The sequence below is a fragment of the Pogona vitticeps genome, chromosome 1 (genome assembly GCF_051106095.1).
Source record: "Pogona vitticeps strain Pit_001003342236 chromosome 1, PviZW2.1, whole genome shotgun sequence".
Classification (NCBI taxonomy): domain Eukaryota; kingdom Metazoa; phylum Chordata; class Lepidosauria; order Squamata; family Agamidae; genus Pogona; species Pogona vitticeps.
The window spans coordinates 177,605,773-177,629,679 of record NC_135783.1 but is presented as its reverse complement, the minus strand read 5'-3'; the positions used below and the strand labels follow the sequence as shown (position 1 = coordinate 177,629,679).

At 39.3% G+C, this 23,907-nt stretch overlaps 1 protein-coding gene across 22 annotated transcripts in view; it reads left to right on the top strand.

Annotated features, from left to right (window-relative positions):
* Positions 1–23,907, top strand: part of UNC80 (unc-80 subunit of NALCN channel complex) — a 175,071-nt gene that overhangs the window by 46,358 nt on the left and 104,806 nt on the right. For 8 of the 22 annotated variants that reach the window (XR_013538068.1, XM_078379262.1, XM_072977898.2 and 5 more), the window contains exons 13-24: positions 73–480; positions 2,449–2,580; positions 2,916–3,063; positions 3,201–3,349; positions 6,220–6,389; positions 7,253–7,354; positions 9,445–9,653; positions 10,002–10,108; positions 12,536–12,692; positions 16,457–16,629; positions 21,297–21,509; positions 23,729–23,900. Coding sequence is in view for 21 of the 22 variants with exons in the window: in XM_078379262.1 (XP_078235388.1) it covers positions 73–480; positions 2,449–2,580; positions 2,916–3,063; positions 3,201–3,349; positions 6,220–6,389; positions 7,253–7,354; positions 9,445–9,653; positions 10,002–10,108; positions 12,536–12,692; positions 16,457–16,629; positions 21,297–21,509; positions 23,729–23,900 (2,140 nt within the window). In the remaining variant the exon portion in view is untranslated. The remainder of the gene's footprint in view (positions 1–72; positions 481–2,448; positions 2,581–2,915; positions 3,064–3,200; positions 3,350–6,219; positions 6,390–7,252; positions 7,355–9,444; positions 9,654–10,001; positions 10,109–12,535; positions 12,693–16,456; positions 16,630–21,296; positions 21,510–23,728; positions 23,901–23,907) is intronic. The other 14 variants (XM_078379274.1, XM_072977912.2, XM_072977905.2 and 11 more) reach the window with 3 other exon arrangements.

Genomic DNA, 23,907 nt, shown 5'->3' with positions numbered 1-23,907 from the left:
GCTTTAAATTGACAATCGAGCTGTTTGTAGTCAAGCTGTCTGCAACCTCTGGTTTTTTTTTTACCCTCCAAGGTGGTTCTCAAGGCTGTATATTTGGTCCTAAACCATGACATCAGCTCTCGAATCTGTGATGTAGCCCTAAATATTGTGGAATGCCTGCTTCAGCTTGGGGTAGTACCTTGTGTGGAGAAGACCAGAAGGAAAAGTGAGAACAAAGAGAACGAATCCTGTGAAAAGAGACAAAGCGAGACCTCCTTCCAACTCAAGGGGGCCCTGAGTAGTTCAGCATCCGGATTTGGGGCTACCCCACTCAGTGGAAATGCAGATGGTGTCGGCGAAGGAGGAGGAGGAGGAGGCAGCGGTGGCGGTGGCGGGGGCGGCACTGGTGGTGGTGGTTCTGGAGGAGATGGAGGTGGTGGTGATGGAGGTGGAGAAGGTGGAGGAAGACCATATGAAAAGAATGAAAAAAAGGAAGACAAGGTGTGTTGAAGCTTCCTATGTATAACTAATTTGCTATTAAGGTGCTTCAAACCATGCTTTTGTATGTTTGTGTTGTGAATTATCTCTTAAGTGGCAAAATTTTGAAGAAGATTTGTATGGATAACTCCTTGGTGATGTGATCTTCTGTTGCCTTAAGTGTGTTTAGAATTCTTCTCCTAAGTATGTGATTGTGGGTGGTCAAATCCAACCTATAGCAACTCGAATGGATCTTTCAAGATGGGTGAGATATTTAAAGAGTGGTTTTACTAGTTCTACACCCCCAGTGATTTTTCCATGCTTGAGGGAGAATTCAGACCCAAGTCTTCTCCCTAGTCTGTCACTCTACTACACCACAGTGAGCATCCCTTTTTCTAAATGCACCTCCAGAATTCCTGGTGCTGTGTTCTAATGCAGTTTTAAAGTGCCAAGAACTGGAGGATTGTTAGTTCAGGTATTACTCTGGTCTCCAGATTGTATAAATCAATTGCCTTTTCTAAACTGTTAAAGTATTCGTTTCTTCTTGGATTCTTTCAGCAGTCTTGGCAGATATATGAGAATTCATGAATATGTAGGATAATTATTGGCCTCTATAAAATATAGCCTCCTTTTGTGCTTTTGTATTGGGATATGTGAAAATGTAGACTTCTTCAGAACAGCTCTGTCTTAGGGGGGGAAATAGGAGTTTCTGGCACAGCCCACAATTCTTTGGCAAAAATGTGAGTGAGAGAATATGGCGAAGGACCGAATTTTACTGCTTTCCTGCTATTGATTTTCCCTACTCTGGTTAGGTGGGAAAGATGTATGGGTTGCATGACAGCCCTTCCACAACCTCAACTGTTAGAGTATCTGTGAGGGGAATGTCTTTTTCCTAGGCACCTGAGCTGTACTTTCTCATTACTGTATAAATAATTATTTCTCCCTCTGCCCCAGTATTGTGCCTGGTCTGTCTGGCAATAGCTCTCCAGGGTTTCATAGAGTCATAGAATAATAGTTCGAAGGGGCCTATAAGGCCAACCCCTGCTTAATGCAGGAATCCAAGTCAGAGCGGATCTGACAGATGATTGTCCAGTTTTCTCTTGAATGCCTCCAGCAGAGAAGGAGAGAGAGAGGGGGGGGGGGCTTTGCTATCATCTGCTCTCTGGTGTTTTTTTTTAATGGAAATATCTGGGTTGAAACCTTCTGCATGTGAAGTGTTGACTCCATCAGAAGCTGGCAGACCTCTCCTGTTTCCTCCACCCCCTTTTCTTTCTTCTCATTATATCTATGTAAGTTTTGGGCTGCCTTTACGCAATGAGAAAATTTCAAAAGAGCAGAAAAGGCTGGATTCCATCCCTTCCCAAGAGAGCAGATGTGCTGTCGGAATGGAAGGGGTGGAGGGGGAACTCTACCTCCTCTGTGTCCATTTAGTATGGTGAGAGGTGGACCCAATGACAAGTCCCTTCACTTGGTATTTTTGGGATAGTACCAGGGCCCATGTACTCCACTTGACTGAGGCAAGTTTTGCTTCCATTTGGGCCCCTTCTTGACATTGCCCCCCCCCGCCAGCTGCTCCTTCTAAGATCCCACCCCCACCCCCAGCAGTTCTGCTGCAACCACCACTCCTGCTTCCCTTACTTGTTGCCAGGGCACTTCTAAAGGGTGGGATGAGGGACCAACAGCTGTAATTGGATGATGAGTGGCAGGGGAATCCAAGTGAGAGTTTTGGCACAGCCAAACAAGGTCCTGAGAGAATGGTAAAAACAAAAAACAAAACTGACAGCAGGTTTGGAAAATATGCATACAGTATATATATACTGTATATCGTAAACTTTCTTTTTTTTAAAAAAAAGTGCTTATTCTATGTTACGTATTTTATCCAGATGCACAGAAAAATAGTTTGTAAGAGAAATGTTGTCAATCCGTTTGCTGCTATTTCATGGGAAATGGTTATTGTTTCTTTCCTTCTTTTCCAAAATGTGTGACCCTAAGGAGGAAGGCACTCCAGTAAGCACCCACAGGCTAGCCCTGACCATGCTGATCAAGATAGTGAAGTCTTTGGGCTGTGCGTATGGCTGTGGAGAAGGTCACCGAGGGCTCTCTGGAGATCGCCTTAGACATCAGGTAAAGCAGTGTAGAATACTGAGCAGAGGCTGACATCAAAACCTCTCTCTTTTGAAGTCCAAATTTAACAGGGGCTTTGGGGCTCCATGGCTCTCAAGGAGTATATCTACCTGGCTCCTGTTATGTGAAACCCAGATTGCCTACATAGAGAATTCTTCACTGAGGCGGAGTCTGTAATGTTATTTAGTGTATCATCACACCACTATGGAGAATAGGAAGGATTGAGGTGCATTGTGTTATATTTGAGTGACAACAGTCAACACCTTTCTAGAAATATATTGTGCCAAAAAGGTTTTCAGTGGATACCTCTGATTTTTTAAAAACTCTCTCCCCAGGCACAGAACTGTCTCACAAAGTTGTATAAGCTGGATAAGATGCAGTTCCGGCAGACCATGAGAGACTATGTGAACAAGGATTCATTGAATAATGTGGTGGATTTTTTACATGCTTTGCTCGGATTCTGTATGGAGCCAGTCACAGACAGTAAGTATAGCAATTAGCATAAATGCTTCCTTTTCCTTTACAGGATGTATAGGAGCAATTGATTTCACAACGTTTATTGAATCAACCATTGTCCTTCTGAGAGTGCAATTAGACCTTTTCATGCTTGCATTTTGCAGACAAGGCTGGTTTTGGAAACAATTTCACCACAGTGGACAACAAGTCTACAGCCCAAAGTGTGGAAGGTATTATTGTCAGTGCCATGTTTAAATCGCTGATCACCCGCTGTGCCTCTACAACACATGAGCTCCATAGTCCTGAGAATCTGGTATGGATAACCTTTCAATTCATCCTTGAATACCAGATATGTCTTGAGACAAGCATCATTAATTACAATTGATATACTGTAATAAAGTTGGCATAGGCATTCATATTATTGCCCGCACAAAAAAGCATGACATTTGGTTGAGGCTCACTATGAGTTCTTGCCTCTCAAGTACTGACACAGACTTTAAATTATTTATATTCTCAGCATGCTTGCCTTCTACTGTTTCCTTATTTCATCTTGGTAAATGCCTTCTGGAATCTCTTGTGCTGCTCAAAATATCTTTACAGAGCTAAGTTCTCTTACATAGCATAACTGAATTTCTTTCTAGTCACTGAAAAGTGGTATGAGAGATGACAACTACTGAAGATTTCCTTTCAGAGCACTCTCCTGATGAGCTCTACTTTATGAGTTAAATCCACTCTGTTCTTTTTGAAATCCTCAGTGATAGTAATGATGCTAATTTTAAAATGAAAAGTGTGTGACACTTAGGTGGAAGCTATACATTGCAGACAAGGAGAGACAAGAGGGCCTTCTTAAATGAACAATGCAAAGAAATAGAGGAAGATAACAGAAAAGGAAAGACCAGAGATCTGTTCAGGAAAATTGGAGATATTAGAGGAACATTTTGCGCAAAGATGAACATGATAAAAGACAAAAATGGGAGGGACCTAACAGAAGCAGAAGACGTCAAGAAGAGGTGGCAAGAATACACAGAGGAATTATATCGGAAAGATTTGGATATCCCGGACAACGCAGACAATGTAGTTGCTGACCTTGAGCCAGACATCCTGGACAGCGAAGTCAAGTGGGCCTTAGAAAGCCTGGCTAACAACAAGGCCAGTGGAGGTGATGGCATTCCAGTTGAACTATTTAAAATCTTGAAAGATGATGCTGTTAAGGTGCTACATTCAATATGCCAGGAAGTTTGGAAAACTCAACAGTGGCCAGAGGATTGGAAAAGATCAGTCTACATCCCAATCCCAAAGAAAGGCAGTGCCAAAGAATGCTCCAACTACCGTACAATTGCACTCATTTCACACTCTAGCAAGGTTATGCTCAAAATCCTCCAAGGTAGGCTTCAGCAGTATGTGGACCGAGAACTCCCAGAAGTACAAGCTGGATTCCGAAGAGGCAGAGGAACTCGAGACCAAATTGCTAACTTGCGCTGGATTATGGAGAAAGCCAGAGAGTTCCAGAAAAATATCTACTTCTGCTTCATTGACTATGCGAAAGCCTTTGACTGTGTGGACCACAGCAAACTATGGCAAGTTCTTAAAGAAATGGGAGTGCCTGACCACTTTATCTGTCTCCTGAGAAACCTATATGCGGGACAGGAAGCAACAGTTAGAACTGGTCATGGAACAACTGAGTGGTTCAAAATTGGGAAAGGAGTACGGCAAGGCTGTATGTTGTCCCCCAGCTTATTTAACTTATATGCAGAATACATCATGTGGAAGGCTGGACTGGAAGAAACCCAAGCCGGAATTAAGATTGCCAGAAGAAATATCAACAACCTCCGATATGCAGATGATACCACTCTGATGGCAGAAAGTGAGGAGGAATTAAAGAACCTTGTAATGAGAGTGAAAGAGGAGAGTGCAAAAAACGGTCTGAAACTCAACATCAAAAAAACTAAGATCATGGCCACTGGTCCCATCACCTCCTGGGAAATAGAAGGGGAAGATATGGAGGCAGTGTCAAATTTTATCTTCCTGGGCTCCATGATCACTGCAGATGGAGACAGCAGCCCTGAAATTAAAAGACGCCTTCTTCTTGGGAGGAAAGCGATGACAAATCTTGACAGCATCTTGAAAAGCAGAGACATCACCTTGCCAACAAAAGTCCGAATAGTCAAAGCTATGGTTTTTCCTGTCGTGATGTATGGAAGTGAGAGCTGGACCATAAAGAAAGCTGACCACCGAAGAATTGATGCCTTTGAATTGTGGTGCTGGAGGAGGCTCTTGAGAATCCCCTGGACTGCAAGGAGAACAAACCTATCAGTTCTAAAGGAAATCAACCCTGAGTGCTCACTGGAAGGACAGATCCTGAAGCTGAGGCTCCAGTACTTTGGCCATCTCATGAGAAGAAAAGAGTCCTTGGAAAAACCTTGATGTTAGGAAGGTGTGATGGCAAGAGGAAAAGGGGACGACCGAGGATGAGATGGCTGGACAGTGTCTGCGAAGCAACCAACATGAACCTGACACAACTCCGGGAGGCAGTAGAAGACAGGAGGGCCTGGCGTGCTCTGGTCCATGGGATCACGAAGAGTCGGACACGACTAAACGACTAAACACACACACATACATTGCAGATAACACATAGCAAGGTTTTAACTGACATGGCCAAGGAAATAAATACCTTTTGTATTTCCTTCTATTGATATGTTAAACAAAGGTATAGTCATACTTTTTAAAATACAGGTGATCACCAAGATGCTCCCCCCCATAGCCATGTCCCCAAAGGATTTTTTAAAATGTAGTCAGCTATATTGGGCCTTATCAAGACACCAGTGTTAGAAATATTCATCTTTACCAGCAGCTTCTCTTTTGTGAAATTAATATGTCTTAACTTGCCATTTAAAACCACATAATCCCCAAACATTTTGCCTTACAACAGAGATAGCTAACAATATATTGTTGAATATTGAAAACATTCTCCTGCTCTCCTCCCATTTACTATTCTATGTGATTGCAGCTGAGGTCAGAAGAATCAATGATGTTGTCATTGTCCCTGCTAATCAAAATGTCCCAGTGTTTTGACCCTGCAAACCCTGATGCCACCACAGCAATGATATCATAATACACACCGGCATTTTTCCTTCCTTCCTTCCTTCCTTCCTTCCTTCCTTCCTTCTATCCCACATTCTTTAGGGATTGTACTGTGACATCCGACAACTGGTTCAGTTTATCAAGGAGGCTCATGGGAATGTCTTTAGAAGAGTAGCTCTTAGTGCCCTTTTAGATAGTGCTGAGAAGTTGGTGCCAGGAAGAAAAACAGAGGAAGCTACTGAACACGAACCCAAACAATCAAGCAGTAAAAGGTTTGTATCTCATCCTCACTCTTTTGAGGATGAAACTTTTAATTTTTAACATACTGTGTTTTTAATTGTGTGAATTTTAATGTTGTGAGCCTCTTTGGGTCCCTTGTTGGGAGAAATGTGGCATATAAATAAAACTAACAACACCAACACCAACAACAACTTCGGCAGGAAGATAAACAATGCTTGTGCTCTTTACACTCTATTGAAATTCATATAACAAAACACTTGCTTCCCCCTGTAATATTACATTGTTGATAGCCTCCAGTTAACCTAAAGCTGAGTTTAGTGTGTTTGAATCTTACTAAAATGTATGGGACTAAAGTACACATAAAGATAGTATTCATATTAGGTTATTTGTTTGAAAGGATATTCTACTATGTATAGTATATCCACATAGCAGAAGACATCTCAAGATGAACAATAATTTGTTGTGAGATTCTGACTTGGACTTGTGTTGTATGTTTGTTTTTATTTACAAAGAAACTATTTGAAAATTATCCCCAGATATTAAGTTTTGTTGTAATCCTATGCATAAATTACTCATTTTCTAAGACTCCTCAAGTCTCTTCGAAATCAGTGAAATGTATTTCTGAGTATACATCAGCCTATGATTCTTCTACATTGGATTTTAAATATCTTGTTCATCTTTCCAGTGTCTTGTTAATCAGGACTCATGTTCAAATGGCATATTTATGGTGACAGTGGGTACAGACAGAGGGACTACTAGAACAGAAACATAGATCTCTCTCTCTTTTTGTTACCTACATACTCGGATGAATTTTCAGAAAATAATCTGTAATTGTTAGTTTATAGAAGATGAGAATTACTGTTATTGTCCCCTTGACTTTGGTTTGTTTCCATAGATCTGAAGTGGGAAGTGTTGTTATCGATAAAGGGCAGCCGTCTTCTGCCCCTGATGAATGCCGCAGTTATATCTCAAGTCGCCCAATGCAGACTCCAGAACAGTAAGTAAATCTTTTGCGCATTCTAAAGCTGACCCAAATTTCTCAAGAAGTCTGGTAAGCATTCTGGGCATTGCCTTATGTTTGTATTGATCTTGATAGACACAACCTATAGATATAACCTGTGGATTTTATACATATAATCTATATGAACATACGTTCCACTCATAATTAATAAAGAGCAACAACATGCATGCTGCCATCTTAATCATAGACATGCTTGAATTATAAATGTGTATAGAATGTAGGATGAACTCAAATGCTGTAGTGAGAACTTACGGAATCAAAAGAAGGTTTATACTGTAAAGCTCCAATTCTAGAAACAGGTTCATGACAGTAAGGGTCAGGTCAGAAGTGGAATTCCTCCTGTTACAACATTAACCTTCCAGGCAATTGAAATCATTCAGAGCTATATGTCTGAGACAAAGATGAAACCATGCTATCTCCTAGTCAATTGAATACAATATAACAGCAAGCTGGTTTTCCAGATGTGGACTGAGACAATCTTATCTTTGAATAGAGAGTATTTTCCTCTTAAGAGTACAGTGCTTCTAGATCAGTGTCAGTGTCTTGCTTAGCAATGCCCAGAATCCAATTAACCCATTAGGACTTAATTCCTAGTAGCTGTGCATAGATCTTGGAATAGATAGTTTTATGATGAAGAATAGTAAGTGCCATTCTTTTGCAAGGTGATGTGGGGGACATAAAAATAGATTTCAGTAAATGAAAGTCTGAGTAAACATTTATCTGATTAATATCCATCTCCTGTTCTACTGTAAACATTCTGTGGCCACAAAAATAATTATGATGGATTGACAGGAGAAGAACTGTATGAAGGCCTAAGACCTGGATTTCAGAGAAATCAATGTTATTTAATTAGCAAATGCATTAAGAATAATGAATCAAGACAACTAATGGAGTGAATGATTAATTTAGCTAGACATGTGTATTTGGTACAGATTTATCTTTAATTCACCATTGCTCGAGCATTTAAGGCTGATTGGAAGACTTTCTCGGCTTCTCTCATGTTTTATGGTTGAAGCATTTCCTGCACAGAGAATGTACCTACCTGTAACTTAGTTGGTGCAGCTTAACTGATTATGACGTGTCAAGCGCATTGATGCATTATGTTTTTCAGTGATATGGAAATTATTAGATCAAACCTACACCTTATACTAAAAGAGTGAGTAGAGAGCAATCTGGTGCTTTTTGTTTTACAGTGGGAAAGAATGAAGACAAAATATGATACGGGAAAAGGAGAGGATTATTAGTATTACTTAACAATAACAATAATAGCACAATAATAAATTTGCAGTGGCCAACCTTGTGCTGACTGCTTATCTCAGAATCTGAATGTCCCTTTCTTGAGAAATGGGAATAATAATTGCTTGCTGTTGTGAAACTCTGCTGGCTACTTTGAAGACTTCCTTTGGGAAACTTTCCTTCACTTCCTTCTTAACAGCCCAGGGAGTTGAAGTCAGGCTGAAATCTGACTCAAGGTCACCCAATGAGTTGCACAGCAAAGTAAGAATTTAAACCCAGGTCTTCTGAATTCTAGTTCAACTGTCTTACTGCACCAGGACACAGACTTCTTAGGATGTTGCTAGTGAGTTGGAGGTGAATGGCTTAATTCCCCTGGCCCCTCGTTTTACACCTGACTGTCTGGACTTTCAGATTTTAGTTAAAAACAAACTGAAGCCTGTTTTATAAGACTTACGTCTGCCCGCTTTTGCCATTACTGTACCATATTACTCTGCAATTAAATTACAAGTTGCCTTAGACACAGTACTATTTCAGCTTCAGTATTGCCCTCCATATCCACAATATAGAGATAACAGTACTGATTCATTTTACAGTGCTGTAGGAAGGATGACATGCTCCTGCATGCTAAAGGAATTTTAAGTACAATTACTGTTACTACATTAGAACGTTGTTGTGCCTCACTAGCCTGCTGAAATGACAAAGCAACTGAAGACAAAAGCGGGCAAACAAAATAGCATGTGATTCTCTAACCAACCAAGCATAAGAGTAGGTATGCAGATGTAGATTCAGAAAAAAATATTAGGAGCCATGTACAATTTGTTTCCATTCAGTGATGAGCAAATGCAAGGAGCAGCCCTAGGCCGCAAAGACTTCTGGCGAAAGATGTTCAAATCACAGAGTGCAGCAAGTGATACTAGCAGCCAGTCTGAGCCAGATACCTCAGAATGCACAACTGCACACTCGGGGGTGACCACTGAGAGGCGCTCCCGCTCCCGCTCAAGACGGATCTCTCTCCGAAAGAAACTCAAACTTCCTTTAGGTAATTATATTCTCTCTTTCTTATGTTGTCACATGATTAATTTTTTTTTCATATACATTTCCACTTGCCACTAGCACACAAAGTTTTTCAAAGAAATGTTCTATCTAGATTTCAATAATTGTAGGAGAATACTTGTATTATTTGGCCTGCTTCTACCTCAGTTAACATCCTTTTCAATCCCAAATTCTCCATGTTCCCTTTTACATATGGAATATTCAACTTCTACATTTTACATGTGTGTGCCAGCCTTTCTTCATTAGCTATAGGTTCCTTGGTACTACCCACTTGTGTTTCTTGCAGGCAGCTTCTGACATAGGTTTGTATCATCTTTTTTTCTTTGTATAACAGGGAACTGGTTGAAACGCTCATCCCTTTCTGGCCTGGCAGATGGTGTGGAAGATCTTCTTGATATCAGCTCTGTAGATCGTCTTTCTTTCATCAGGCAGAGTTCCAAGGTATATATGTTACAGTGGACTAATAGGGACATGGTATGAGGAGACATACATGATGTCTTAAATATCTGTTTCAATCTTTGAGAAAATAAAATCACCAGTAATAACTAACTAGGAATGAAGATTGAATTATCAAAAATTGAACCTGGAATTTTAAGACTCCATCTAATTGTAAACTCCAAGTAGAGTAGATCCCTTGAATGAATGAGCTTGTTAGGTCAACACAAATGTAGATCCCATTGATTTGATGGGTCTACTTTATTTAGAACAAACAATTGGACTTAGCCCACAGATGACAGTCTCTTAACAAGTGATATTTCATGCTAAAGATCAGGAACAATCGATCTTTTTGGACTGCTGTTTAAATTATCTGCTTCAGGAAAAAAACTTGTGCATTTATTTAAAATCAGAATGATTTTGCAAATACAATGGCTTGTATATCAGAATCTTGCAAACTGCCGCCATGATGATAAGCATTATTGCTATGATTAACAGTTACAGAGACTATTAATTTCAACAGATCAAAACTATAGGAATCTAGTGAAAAGTAGAGCAAATCGCATTGCAACATTTTACTTATTACAAAGCAGTTATTTCAATACATTTTCAATCATATCCCACAGCTCAACTGTCAGTCATGAAATTTATTTATTTATTTGACTTATATACTGCCCAATAGTACAATATACACTCTCTGGGTTATTAACAGCCTAACTATAAATACAAATAATCCAATAAATTAAAACAAATTTAGTCACAAGTAAACAATATAATTCAATAAAATGCAGCATAGCTTACCAAAACCAACATAAACCAGATTTAAAACAGGTAATCAAAAGGAGGATGTTAATAAAAGACAGCTTTAAATAGTTTTATTTTTAGGAGGTTTTTTTAAAGGGCTGATGCCTAATGAATCTCAAGTAGTAATTTATTCCATAAATAAATAGAAAATGCTTGATTTCTAGTGATAACTTCCTCGGCTTCCTTCAGAGTTAGAGTTTTTAACAGTAAAGAGTGCGAGGAGTGAGTTGGACAGGTAGCTATTCTGTAGGAGAGATGTCCCAGCAGGCATCAAGGTCATAAACCACTGAAAGAAATGTATTTGCAAGGCAACAGTGACCCACCTGGCTTCCAGGCATGGTTGGAGAGCTGATTGTTTTGCAGCAATTTTTAGTAAACTGCTGTTCAAACCTTGTTTTTAAAAATGCAATGAGCATTTTCAGGGCTGCTTTTTCTACACTCCTTTAATTATTTCAACAGGCTATACATTCAAAATTTCACACCTTGACACCATTTGAAGAAAAAACAAAGTCATTTTCTAAATTTAGGGTTGGAAAAGTCTGTGGTGTGGCTCTCATCTTGTACTGTACTCAAGATGGTGGCAATCAGTGTTAGTCTGATCCCAGTAGAGAGGCCTGGCGTTCAGCTCAAATCAGTCTCTGAGGCCGTGGAGCTTACAAAGCTTATAAAAAGAATGGTTCTTAATATGGATCTATAAGGGTCAGGTATCGGGTCTAAAATTTTGGGCAAAAATGAATTAGCGAAAACTCTGCATTATATGCCCAGATCAGTGGTTATCAATCAGTGGAACATTCACTGGGAGGGATACAGACGTAATCTAGATGGGCTATAGAATGTTCATAACAATGATTAAGAATTTTCTCTTCGAGTCCTACTTCCTCCTGTACGTTTAATATGTCATCTTTAACTGATTAAGGATAACTCTACTGCTGTGGATTATCTATCTGTGACCTTCTGACATACTAGAAGTAACTTTTAACATTCAGAGTTTGTCCTAATCTCCTGTACCTCCAACCCACTATCTCACCATGGAGGACAAGAAGAATAAACAAAACTAATGTAAAGGTATAAAGGACCTTCTCAGTGAAAAGTAAGGTATTTTGCTTCAACCACAGTTAGTGGAACATATGATAGCAAATACTGAGAACCAATACTACCTAGATGAAGTGGGTGGCCCCAAGAGGCTTCAACATCTTCCTTTTAGTCCCAGATAAACTTTGAAATGTTGGCGCTTCACAACAAGTTATCCTCATGATACAAGAACACTCTTGTCATAACTAAAAGCACTGAAAACTTCAAAGTTTGCTCAAACAACATCAGTAGTCAGTAAAACTGCAGTCAGAGAAGCAGGGAGGGAGAAGGAAGTCCTAGCTGGATTTCTTTGTTCATTATTTCCCTCTGATTATCTCCTTCATGAGCACTTTCTCCTAGGAAGCAGGAGATGGGGCAGGAACGAAGAGCCCAATGACGGTCCATTCCTTCCCAGCTTGTGTGACTCTGACACCCCTCAGTTTGGTTGCTGTTACACAGATGTGTGTGTTCAGAATTTTTAGTCCCAAGATGGCAAGTGGATGATGCCATATGAAAAGAAATTGGAAGGGGACATATTACAAGCTTTCTTTCTCTTAGGTGAAATTCACTAGTGCTGTGAAGCTGTCAGAAGGAGGACCAGGAAGTGGCATGGAGAATGGGCGTGATGAAGAGGAGAATTTTTTCAAGCGTCTTGGTAAATGGCGCACCTGCCGAAGACATCCATCCAAGCTTCATCACACAGAAGAAAAAGATGGTTAGAAATCAGGGTTCTGTTTCTTCAGTCCTTTCTAATTTCTCTCTCTCTCTCTCTCTCTCTATCCCCTTTGTTTCTTTGTCTCTCCTTTAAATTATGATCTTTAAAACATGGATTTTGTGTCCTCCTTTCCTTCCTTTTTCTGGCTTTATGTTTGCTTGCTTGCTTGCTTGCTTGCTTGCTTGCTTGCTTGCTTGCTTGCTTATTTATTTATTTATTTATTTATTTATTTATTTATTTATTTATTTATTTATTTATTTATTTATTTATTTATTTATTTATTTATTTATTTATTTGAAGCCGCCCCATTAGTGCAAGCACAATGCTGGGTGGTTTACAGGTTAAAACTACCATCTATATGCTTTGCGATCAACCCTTTCTTTCTTTTTTCTTATTTTGATTTCAATGAATTTTTCGCCAAAATGGAAAAGCAAAGATGGGCCATGAAAGAAAGATTTGGACTTCCAAAATAAAATCAGCCACTTTGGGGGGGGGGGTGAAATAATTTGAAAGTAAATTATCTGGCTTCGGACATATTGTGCTAATAATTTCACTCCTTGAGGTGAAATTATGAATGTGCCCACCCGTTTTTATACCCCATTCTTGATCATCTGCCATCTTCTGTATAGTTCAGCACTGATGAAATGGAAAACCCTGTACAAAATGTGTTTTAATTATCTCTTTTCTTCTGTGTCTGCTTCTCTTGTGTCTTCATGCCATCTTAGGGATGTTGTCTAGCATTCTCAGCAAAATCATTAATGATATTTTATTATTTGAGATACATTATTAATTGTTTTATTGTTCTTAACACAGTAGCATCTGGAAAAAAGTATGAGTTATATGCTTTCAAGTACTTTGCAGCTATCCGGCTGCAGATGTGAGCTCTTTGTTACCAAGGAAACAACCTAGCATCTTGACATTTTCCTATTTTTGTACTGAAAAAGGAACACAGCATCCCATCTCAATGAATTTTGTTCTGTTTATATTTTCATAGCATTGTACATGGTCTGACATTAAACATGGCAGTAACATTACATCCATCAATGTATATATCCTTTATCCATTGCTTCATCATGCAATACATTTCTATGTGAACGGATAACGTACTAAATAAAGGCATGCAATCATTGTGAACAGTATCAGATGGTGTTTTAAAACAGGTAGTTGGGCTCTTTCTGACATCAGTGTGTCAATTAAAATATTTGAGTACTGCCTCCACAAACACTTTGTACAGCAGCCCTTGAATGCCATGGCCACCTGTTTGTTTGGAAGACCCTTTAGCTTTAATCTGATTACTTTGTTAAAGCGAGCATGCACGAACATGTACAAACATGCGGGAGACTTCAAGAAAAAAAGCCCAAGTGTTAGGCTTGACTTTTGAGACAAGCACATGCATTTCAATTTCCATTTGTAAACTGATTCTTAAAAACCCAGTAGGAATTTGCCTGCGTTTAAAACTAGGCACTTTGTCTAAATTTAAATGGAAGTCTAATTTTGTTTATAAAATTCTTAACGTGTAAAAATGGTGAAACTCAGCACACGGCTTCTCCATAAGGAGACAATCCCTCCCCAGTTTCATTCTGATGAGCCATGGTTAGGCAGCCTCACTGTTTTTCAGAAATCCTTCTGCTCAATGTAGATCTGTGAGTATACACTGTTAGCCGCCCCGAGTAGACATGGTCTAGAGGGGCGGGGTAAAAATTCGATAGATAGATAGATAGATAGATAGATAGATAGATAGATAGATAGATAGATAGATAGATAGATAGATAGATAGATAGATAGATAGATAGATAGATAGATAGATAGATAGATACGTAGATAGATAAATAAACAAATAAACAAATAAAGAAACAAACATTATATAGCCCTGTACCTTTTTTTTCCTCTTTTATTTATTTATTTATTTATTTAATTTATATGCCGCCCACACTACCCAAAGGTCTCTTTTGCAGCCCAGTTGATGTAAATCACTGTGGCACTCAAAAATTCAACTAGTAAATATGGGAGATCATGTTTAATAGCCTGATTCCGCCAAGTTATTTGTCAATAATATAGGAGTTGCATTATTATTCAGTATGCATAGTTCTACTCTGTTTATGTTTCTCAGCCGCTCATATTAGAATGTGGCAAAATACTGGGTTGTGATTTTTTTGTTTTGAACACATGAGACTAGCAAGCAAAACTAGGATATTAAAAGCAGAGAGAGAAAAACAAGATGAACCTCTTTATTTAGTTCAGCCACTTCTGTTTTTAATCATCATAGTTAACCAGTTATGCTGTTATGACTTTCTGAGATATATCCAGTGCATGTATTAGTTACATTTGTGCCCATGCTTTCTCCAAGAAATTTAAGAGATCAGCCATGAGTTTCTCCATCTGTCCTGTTATTACTGTTTAACCTGATCAGGTTTGGATTTACCACTTCATGACATGGCTGGTATACTACTCATAAATCAATTAAAATATATTGTTTTCAGACAGCCTTCCTCTTCAGCTGCTCCCCTCCCAATGTGCCATCCCCAGCCAGCACGGCCAACAAACTGATGAGAGTTCTAGTTCAAAATGTCTCAAGGGTGCCAGATTGGAGAAGCTTGCACAAGGGCATCCCTTCATTGTCAGGTCATCATTCATAAACAGTTTGCATTGTTTAAAACAGAGACAGTTTAGTACTCGAAGGTGACATTTCCTAACAAGAAAATGTTTCTTACAATTCTAAGTACAGTATATACCACAAATATACGAAATATCTCATACTCATTAATGTAGATGAGCCTGAGCCTGAGCCTGAACTGAAAAGGTAACTTTTTGTTCTGCATCACCTCCAAGTGATGGCAATCTGTCAGCCACCTTTAGCAATTGCTTCATAGCACGTTTGTTCCACAATCATCACTGGGAGGGCAGCATTTCTAAAAATGACTATGAATGTGCAGTAGGTCCCTAAATGGCAATGTCTGCAATCCCAGCACAACTGGCAGTAACTTCCATTTAAATTAAGGTGACTTGTCCCAAGGAATGTTATTCAGATTCAGTACTTCCAACTTTTATGAAAGGTTGCATTCTGATCCTATGATGCTCTTGCACAAATGCAAGTGACAACTTCTATTATGTGTTGTCACAATCGCAGCTTGAGAGCAAATGGCCCTGCTGCAGCTAAAGTAAGCCATGAATGAAGTTAATGGGATTTAATTCCTTTGTGATCAACCTATTCTTTTGCTTCAGTAGGACTTAGTCATGACTAACTTTGGAAGATAAAATTTCTACTGCTTTTTGAGAATCTTAGATTTTGAAGCTAGTCTGAAAAGCTCCTCCAGGTTTGGAAAAATCACTGATACACTGCAGAAATGATACAGTTTTATTGCTTTCAACCTCACTACCTTTTAATTTATTAATTTAATTGGCAGCCAGTGCAAAAGTACAAAAGGACTCTGTCCGTACTTCAGAGTCTTGGATATATAATTCTCTAATGATGTGGTATGCTTTCCTGCGGTAAGTCAGTACTGTATGTATCCTCCCTCCCTCATTTTCTCCACTGCTGTATATTCCCCCATAGGGTTCACACAAATATTGCTGTGGTTATGCATAACCCACATGCTCACCTGTTGTCTTATTTTAGGCTTGCTAGTCATGCAAAGGGCAGAAGTCTAGAGGAACCACATAAACAGCACCAAGATTTTCTGTGAACCTGTTTTATTTTAAACCCTTGTTGTGGGCCTTTCTCTTTCCCCTCTCTCCCGCAACCCCCTTTTGTGTTCTCTTTCAAGGCTGCCAGACCTATGATGATCACCTGGCATCCAGTCAAGAGGGAGGCAAATCCAAGAATGTAGTAAACCTGGGAGCAATACGACAAGGGATGAAGCGTTTCCAGTTTCTCTTAAACTGCTGCGAGCCGGGCACAATCCCTGATGCCTCCATCTTGGCAGCTGCCCTTGATCTTGTAAGTTGGTCCATGAATAATGTTCACTGCCAATAATTCAACAGCAGAACTCTTCTGTGTAGTATACTAAGTCACACCAGAGTAGGCACACTGAATCAGGGAGGATTTAGTGGGTCAGCTCCTTACGTTGACTCCAGTAAGTTTCATTGATTCAAATGGGCCTACTCTCACTGTGCTAAAAGTAAATTGCAGTTAGAGAAGGCCCATTGGAATCAATAGAACTTATGGAAGAGTTGACTTACCAAATCCCTACCGTTTCAGTGGGCCTATTCTAGAGCAACTTACTATGCTGAGCTACAGGATTTCTGTTCATTTTGCATAAACTGGGACATTCTAATAAGTTTAAAGGTTTTGGAGTGGGGTGGGAGGTAACAGAGGATTGCTAAGTGGAAATATTCATGTTGCACCCATACTATACCTCACAACTCAGCGATTATCTCAGTCCATTACACAGATGCTTTAAAAATTAACAAAAATTGCCACGTTCCATCTATGGCTATAAATATGGATGCTTAATTTACTAGGCTGTTCTTAATTTTTTATTATTAGGATTTCTTTAAGGCTCCACATTTTGCCAACCCCACACTTGCAAAGCCTTTGCAAATGTGAAAGTACAGTATAAGACAGTCATTCTGCTGAGAAGCTGAAAGAATGTTGTAAATAATTAAACCAAGCCATAGCTCTTTTTCCAGCTGTTCTCTTGGAGCCAAGGAGCCTTCAAAGATTTCTCCTTTATGATTAATTTAAGGAATGGTGATTTGTGGATCCAAGGCCTAGATGATCCAAGCCAAGCATAGATTGAGATCTAATCTGTGCTGCTGCTTCAGCTACTGTGTATTTCTTGCTTTCTTTTCATCTCATTCACTACTGGAACATCCCTTGCTTGTTGTTGGTTTTACAGTTGTGATTCAAAGTAATACTTTTGTACTGAAAACCTTTTTTGTGTTGCATGGCATGCATTTTGGATATTTCTCCATATGCACGCTTGTTTACAATTCATCAGCATCCCCATATCCGTTCAACTTCTTCTGGACACTTTTTTGACTCCTCTTTCTGAGTCAATCTCTGTTAGACAGCAGCTAGAGTTTAGTTCCTCTTGAGAAGCTGAAAGGGGGGAAAAACCACATGAACTGTCCGCTTTAGTACCTTTCTCGCTCTCATATGCCACCTGTTTAGGGCAGTACAATCTACCATGACATTGTTTCAGTAACCCTGTCTTTGCCTACATTTTCAATGCTATCTTACCTTTTTTGCTTGTTCCAATTGACACTTCTCACTATGTAGTTCCAGGTACTTTAAAAATGTATTTTGGGGCCCCCATGGGGGAAAAAAGCTTCCATCTTTTATGAGATAAAATAACCATGATACATTTTTGTTACTCTTGTTCTTAAGGACCTAAATTACACCATTAAAAGTTGTGTCCTTATTCCATATCTGATTCCAAAACAGAGTATCATCCCCTGGATAAAAGAAAATAGCACTCTGGTTAAGAGGTATTATAGAATGAGTGGACATTTATGTGGTTTATCCAGATAGTATCCCTTCACCAGTGCCCAAGTTTCACTCCAACTGGCCTGATACCATAGCTAAACCACATTTACTCTAGGAAAGGCTTTGCCTGTTTTCAAAAAACAGACATGGCAGTATATATGTAGTGCCATGTTTTATACCAACTGCACAAATCAGGTCCTTACCCACATCTGCTGCAAGGCCTGTAAGTCTTATCAACAACACTAACTCCCACTGTCCTTGTAATCTCAATATCGATGATGGCTCTGGGGGTGGAGAGGTTTCCCTCTACTTATCAAATACATCTTATACATTGGATTTCCTCCAGTGAATAAAAAATACCCTCAAGAAGTAAGGAACTCTGGGATTTGTAATTTTCAAGAGTGGATAAAACAAGATGGGCCTTGTGACCCTCTGAATAATCTTAAATTGCAACTTCACCAGTCCCTCTGCACTGGCTGTTTTGACGCGGACAGCTGGGAACTGTGGGTCAAAAGAAACCTGGAAGGTCAAACGTCCTGCTGGATGTTCTGCAATTCAACCTAAATTGTCCATCTCATGATAATTATCTCCCTTCCTCTCACAATTCTTAGGCCTGTTTTGTACTTGTATTGAAAGTATATCTGGGTGAGGTGACTCTCACCTACCCAGACCTTGGGCTGATTGTGGTTGCAAATGTCGAATTGACCATTAGGAAGCTTTCAGGAACTGTGAAGTACCATGAAGGAAAATGATAATCCCTAGAGTGGTTTGTTTTATCATATTTTTAAAAATGCACAAATATTGTAATGGATAAAACAAGGCCATTTTATATGCAGAATTTTGAAGAAAGTGTCCATTTTGTTAGAATTTCGCAGCCACATTTTTGCTTTGTTTTCTTTTGTCAGTGTAACTGGTAACCTGTGGTTCTTTTCAGCTATGCATCTCCTGGCTGATTCATTTCTCCTCATTTGTGGTGTTTTTCTGTGTGGTGTGAATTCATCCTTATCCATTCTGTCACACATCTTCATCTTTCTCTTGCTGCTTCTTCAGATTGCTCTGGGCATAAGGTAAGCTATCGCAGCCTATTTGCATACTGCTCTGACATTCGGCGTACTAACTCTGAGTATAACGTTTAGAACATTTGTTTTAAATTTAGAATGGGTCAATAGGAATTTACATCATGGATTCATCTTGTCTGATAAAAATCTTTAAGGCATAGGATCTTGCTGAAATTGATGATGCCCTTATGAACTGAGGGCTTACATTGCCCAGCAACAACCCCCTACCAAGCAATTCAGGGGAAAAGTCAAAGCATTTTGAAGTTAATGTTCTTAAAATTGCCCTTGTCTCTTTCTTTGGGAAAAGCAGCTATGCTCCCCACTACAGATAGGGACTATGGTGTAGTTTTTCATTCAGATCATCATCCTATATGGTGCATTACTAAAAAATCACTCATCAAAGCTGATGGTTTGCCTAAAAGAGTAAAACACTGGCCACAAGTGATAGATGGCAGCAAAACTGATAATTGGAAAACATATATAGAGAGATCCTATTGTAAGGAACAGACATTGGACAGACCTAAGGTTAGAGGTCCCTTAGTCTTGTTCGATGGAGCATATCCTAATGCTTCTCTGCTACTATATCATGCTTTTGAATATCTGAACAGTGGAAATTAATTTGGTTTCACTCTTTAAAGGCTTCCTGTTCCATGCTTAAACTTTTCTGTTGAGGTAGGCCTTTGGCCTATAGCTATTAGATGCCTTTGTTGCCATTCCTCTATTGTTATTTGGTTTGTTCTTTTTCTTATCAATTGTGTTTGACATGTGAGTATTAATAATTACCTGTATTGTATGTATGTATGTATGTATGTATGTATGTATGTATGTATGTATGTATGTATGTATGTATGTATGTATGTATGTATGTATGTATGTGTGTGTGTGTGTGTGTGTGTGTGTGTGTGTGTGTGTGTGTGTGTGTGTGTGTGTGTGTGTGTGCGCGTGCGTGCGTGCGTGCATGCATGCATGCTGCTGTGAATTGTCATGAGTGCCTCATAAGGAGGCAGAAATCAAGCATAAAAATGGCTTAAATAAATTATCACATACAGCAAGCAGATGTGTGAGGAAGAATTTAATGAAGTAGGGTATGACATATACACAATCAACACCCTAAATCCAAGGACCTAGAGGAAATGGTAGAAAAAGGAAGAATTTGTATGGCTATAAGCTACTACACATTCTCAAATTCTCTACAGTTTTCACAGTTAGCATAACATATCTGGTGGCTGTGGTATTACAGCCCTATGCTTGGGAAGTACTGGCCTCAGACTTTGCATGCTGAAAGATCCTTTCTTTCAACATCTTCAGCCTGTCTCTAGTGGTCTGCCCTCCCCCTCTCCACATATTCATGCTGGCAGAGAGCTGGATAGTGAAGTAAAAAGCAACTTAGTTATGTATAATGATTTATCCCTCTTTTTTAAAAAATACAATAGTTACATGTAAAAAGTAACTTAATCACTGATAATGCTATTACCATTCCCTTTTTGGTGTAATGAGTAATGAGTCAAGCTATCTTTAAAAGTTTACTTTTAAAGAGCATTTTGGAGGCATTTTGAGTAGACTTTAAAGTAACAGAAAAGTACTGAGTAATACAGCAAGCAGTGCAATGAGTTGCCCTTTAAAAAGTGTAAAGAACTATATTATAAACACTAATATGGGAAACAGGAATCAGTCACTTTTAGAAATAACTTTTTAAGCACTGTATAGATATGTTTTTAAAAGAGTCAGAATGCATTTTTTGGGGTGTGTGTGAGATTTTAGAGGAGTAACTACATGTAGCCAAATCAGATGTCTCTTTATCATACATTAGCTTTCACGTTTGGCTATAAAATGTTGTGTGGATGTCAAATTATATTGAAAAAAATGTGGTGGAGAGGTAATGAAACCCACTCCTTTCCCACTTTGACAGCTGATGCTTCACTCTTTCAAGCCATTACCCCATCCTAAATCTGCCACCAGTTGGTTATCTGAAGATATGGTGCCATATGTGATAGCTGTCTCACTAAAAGCATCCTGTATCAGAATTATCAATGCATTATCATGCCTAAAAAGTGCTGGTAGCATGTTATGTTAGGATTTGTTGTTCTTCAATTATTTTGATAATACTGTATATTCTAGGAGGCACCAGTGGTGGCAAGAGCAGCCCTTTTCCTGGAATGTGCTCGCTTTGTTCATCGTTGTAACCGTGGCAACTGGCCAGAATGGATGAAGGGACACCATGTGAACATCACTAAAAAGGGCCTTTCTCGTGGGCGCTCCCCAATAGTAGGGAACAAACGTAATCAGAAGTTACAGTGGAATGCAGCCAAACTCTTCTACCAGTGGGGGGATGTAAGTTTTTCTTTTTCTTTCTTTCTTTCTTTCTTTCTTTCTTTCTTTCTTTCTTTCTTTCTTTCTTTCTTTCTTTCTTTCTTTCTTTCTTTCTTTCTTTCTTTCTTTCTTTCTTTCTTTCTTTCTGTCTGTCTGTCTGTCTGTCTGTCTGTCTGTCTGTCTGTCTGTCTGTCTGTCATAGTGATGGCAGGAATCAATAACAGTTTAATGTAGATTTTGTTTTGACTCCCTTTAAAGCACGACAACCCAATTTCCTTCCTGTTTTGCTTAATTAGGTCTCTATATATGTATAATTTGGCATCAAATAAACTTGCTGCTAAGAGTTAATAATCCAGGAAAATTCTCAGTGCCTCAAGACTACCAGGCAAGTGGGGATTTGAATATGTAAGTCAACCAGCTCCAGTCCCCAGCTTCAAGTTCCATTCTGGGGCTTGTTATATCTCCAACAATTTCTTTTCTGTGACTCTGAAATTGTCCAAGTTTGAGAACAATTTGGCTTAGTCTTTGACTTTCTGCCCAGATGCTGAAAAAAATGTGTTTGTTGTGTGAGTGCACATGTGCACACATGTCTATACAAACACTCAAACAATATTTTTGGTGTGTGTGTGTATATGATACAAACCATGTTTGATTATATATTCTTAGGGCTTGTGGCCAACTGATTTTATTGTGATTTAATAACAATGAATTATCTTTTTTGTGTTGGATGGATAGCCCAGTGAGTTAGGTCTCTGGCTGCAGAGCGAGAGATTTGGAGTCCAATTTCCCACTGTGCATCCCAGAACAGCCAGCCTGTGTGGCCTTGGGCAAGCTGCACAGTCCCAGGATGCCCCCAGAAGAAGGGAATAGTAAACCACTTCTGAATACCTGGAAAGAGTTGCAGTAAATCAGAATTCACTTGATGGCACAAAGTGAATTATTATGACAACAGTAAGTTGTTGCTGTTGCTGTTTATATATTTTGCCCTGTGCCAAACATAACTACAAAATCATGTTTTTTTTGTTTTTGTTTTTGTTTTGTTTTTTTGAAGTTGCAAGCCCCAAATAGTTTCCAGTAGCCAGAACGAACCAAGCAATGCACCAAACCAGATCTCTGATGCATTGGCCTCTATTCTCAACAGGCATAGGGTTTTTGTTTGTTTGTTTGGGAGTACAGCTCCTGTAATTCTCCACTCTGGGGGTTCCACCTGGCACGTAATTGCGGATTACCTTAAAGAAAGGCTTTGGAACAATGGAAGGTTTTGTCGCCTAACTGGGCCAAGTGCCATCCTTGTTTCCTCTGCAGAAAGGAAACTTCCCCACTGCTATCTGAGAGCTTCCTTTCTGCCCGGGAAGCTACCAGAGCTAGACCACAAAACTTTACACCGTAGGTTTTTCTCTCTGGTGAGTCACACTTCAGTTCTGTCTCTCAGGTGGGATTCCCAGAATGGAGAATTATGGGATTTTTATTCCAAAATATCAGAAAAATCCCTTTCCTAATTATTAATAAATTCAGAACTAGTATGATGTGGTGTGTTGGAGACCGATGGTGTTGTCCTGTAAATTCCATTGTGTGTAGTGGATCTTTCTTGCAGGTAAATCTACATGGGATTGCAGCCTCTTTTACATATCAGGAATTCTGTGATTTGACAACTGACTCTGCCATTGACAAACCTGATCTTTACAGGCATGTTGAAAGGATTACAGCAATATCCTGTATGTGGTGAAACACTTTGAACAGATAAAAGGGCGAAGCAAATACTTATTACAATAATTCTGCTTACCTTTTCCCAACTTTTCTAATATCTTTGTCTCATTAATGTAGGGTTGAACCTTGCTGTAAATTTTCTGCTGGCATAATACTATCAGCATAACATCCAGCAGTAAATTGCTCCAAGCCAAGAAATCACCCTAGGCATGTACAATCTCACTGAGTCATGTAACTGGTTTGTGATAGAAAATGCTCACAGCAACTTCTCAACTTGCTGCCGAATGTTATGCTGATGGCAGTACAGTTAAGAATGTTTAACTATTAAGATTTTGGCCGTAACTGGAAAATTAAGGCTTTGAACAAATTAACTCCATACACTTTGGACGGTTGTAGTCTTTAGCACTTTGAAGAAACACTTGCCCTTCACCCTTAACACAGAATTGTGTCCTTCTTTTGAGCCCTCCAGCTCTCTAGCAAAGTTTTGTGTTTTAACCTATGCTTACTTGTCCTCTTTTTCTTTCTGTTGGCAGGCAATTGGAGTCCGTCTTAATGAGCTCTGCCATAGTGAGAGTGAGAGCCCAGCTAATCTTCTGGGTCTCATTTATGATGAGGAGACTAAGAGGAGGCTGAGAAAGGAGGATGAGGAGGAAGACTTTTTAGATGACAGTAAGGAGACTCCCTTTACTACAAGAACCCCCACTTGTAAGAA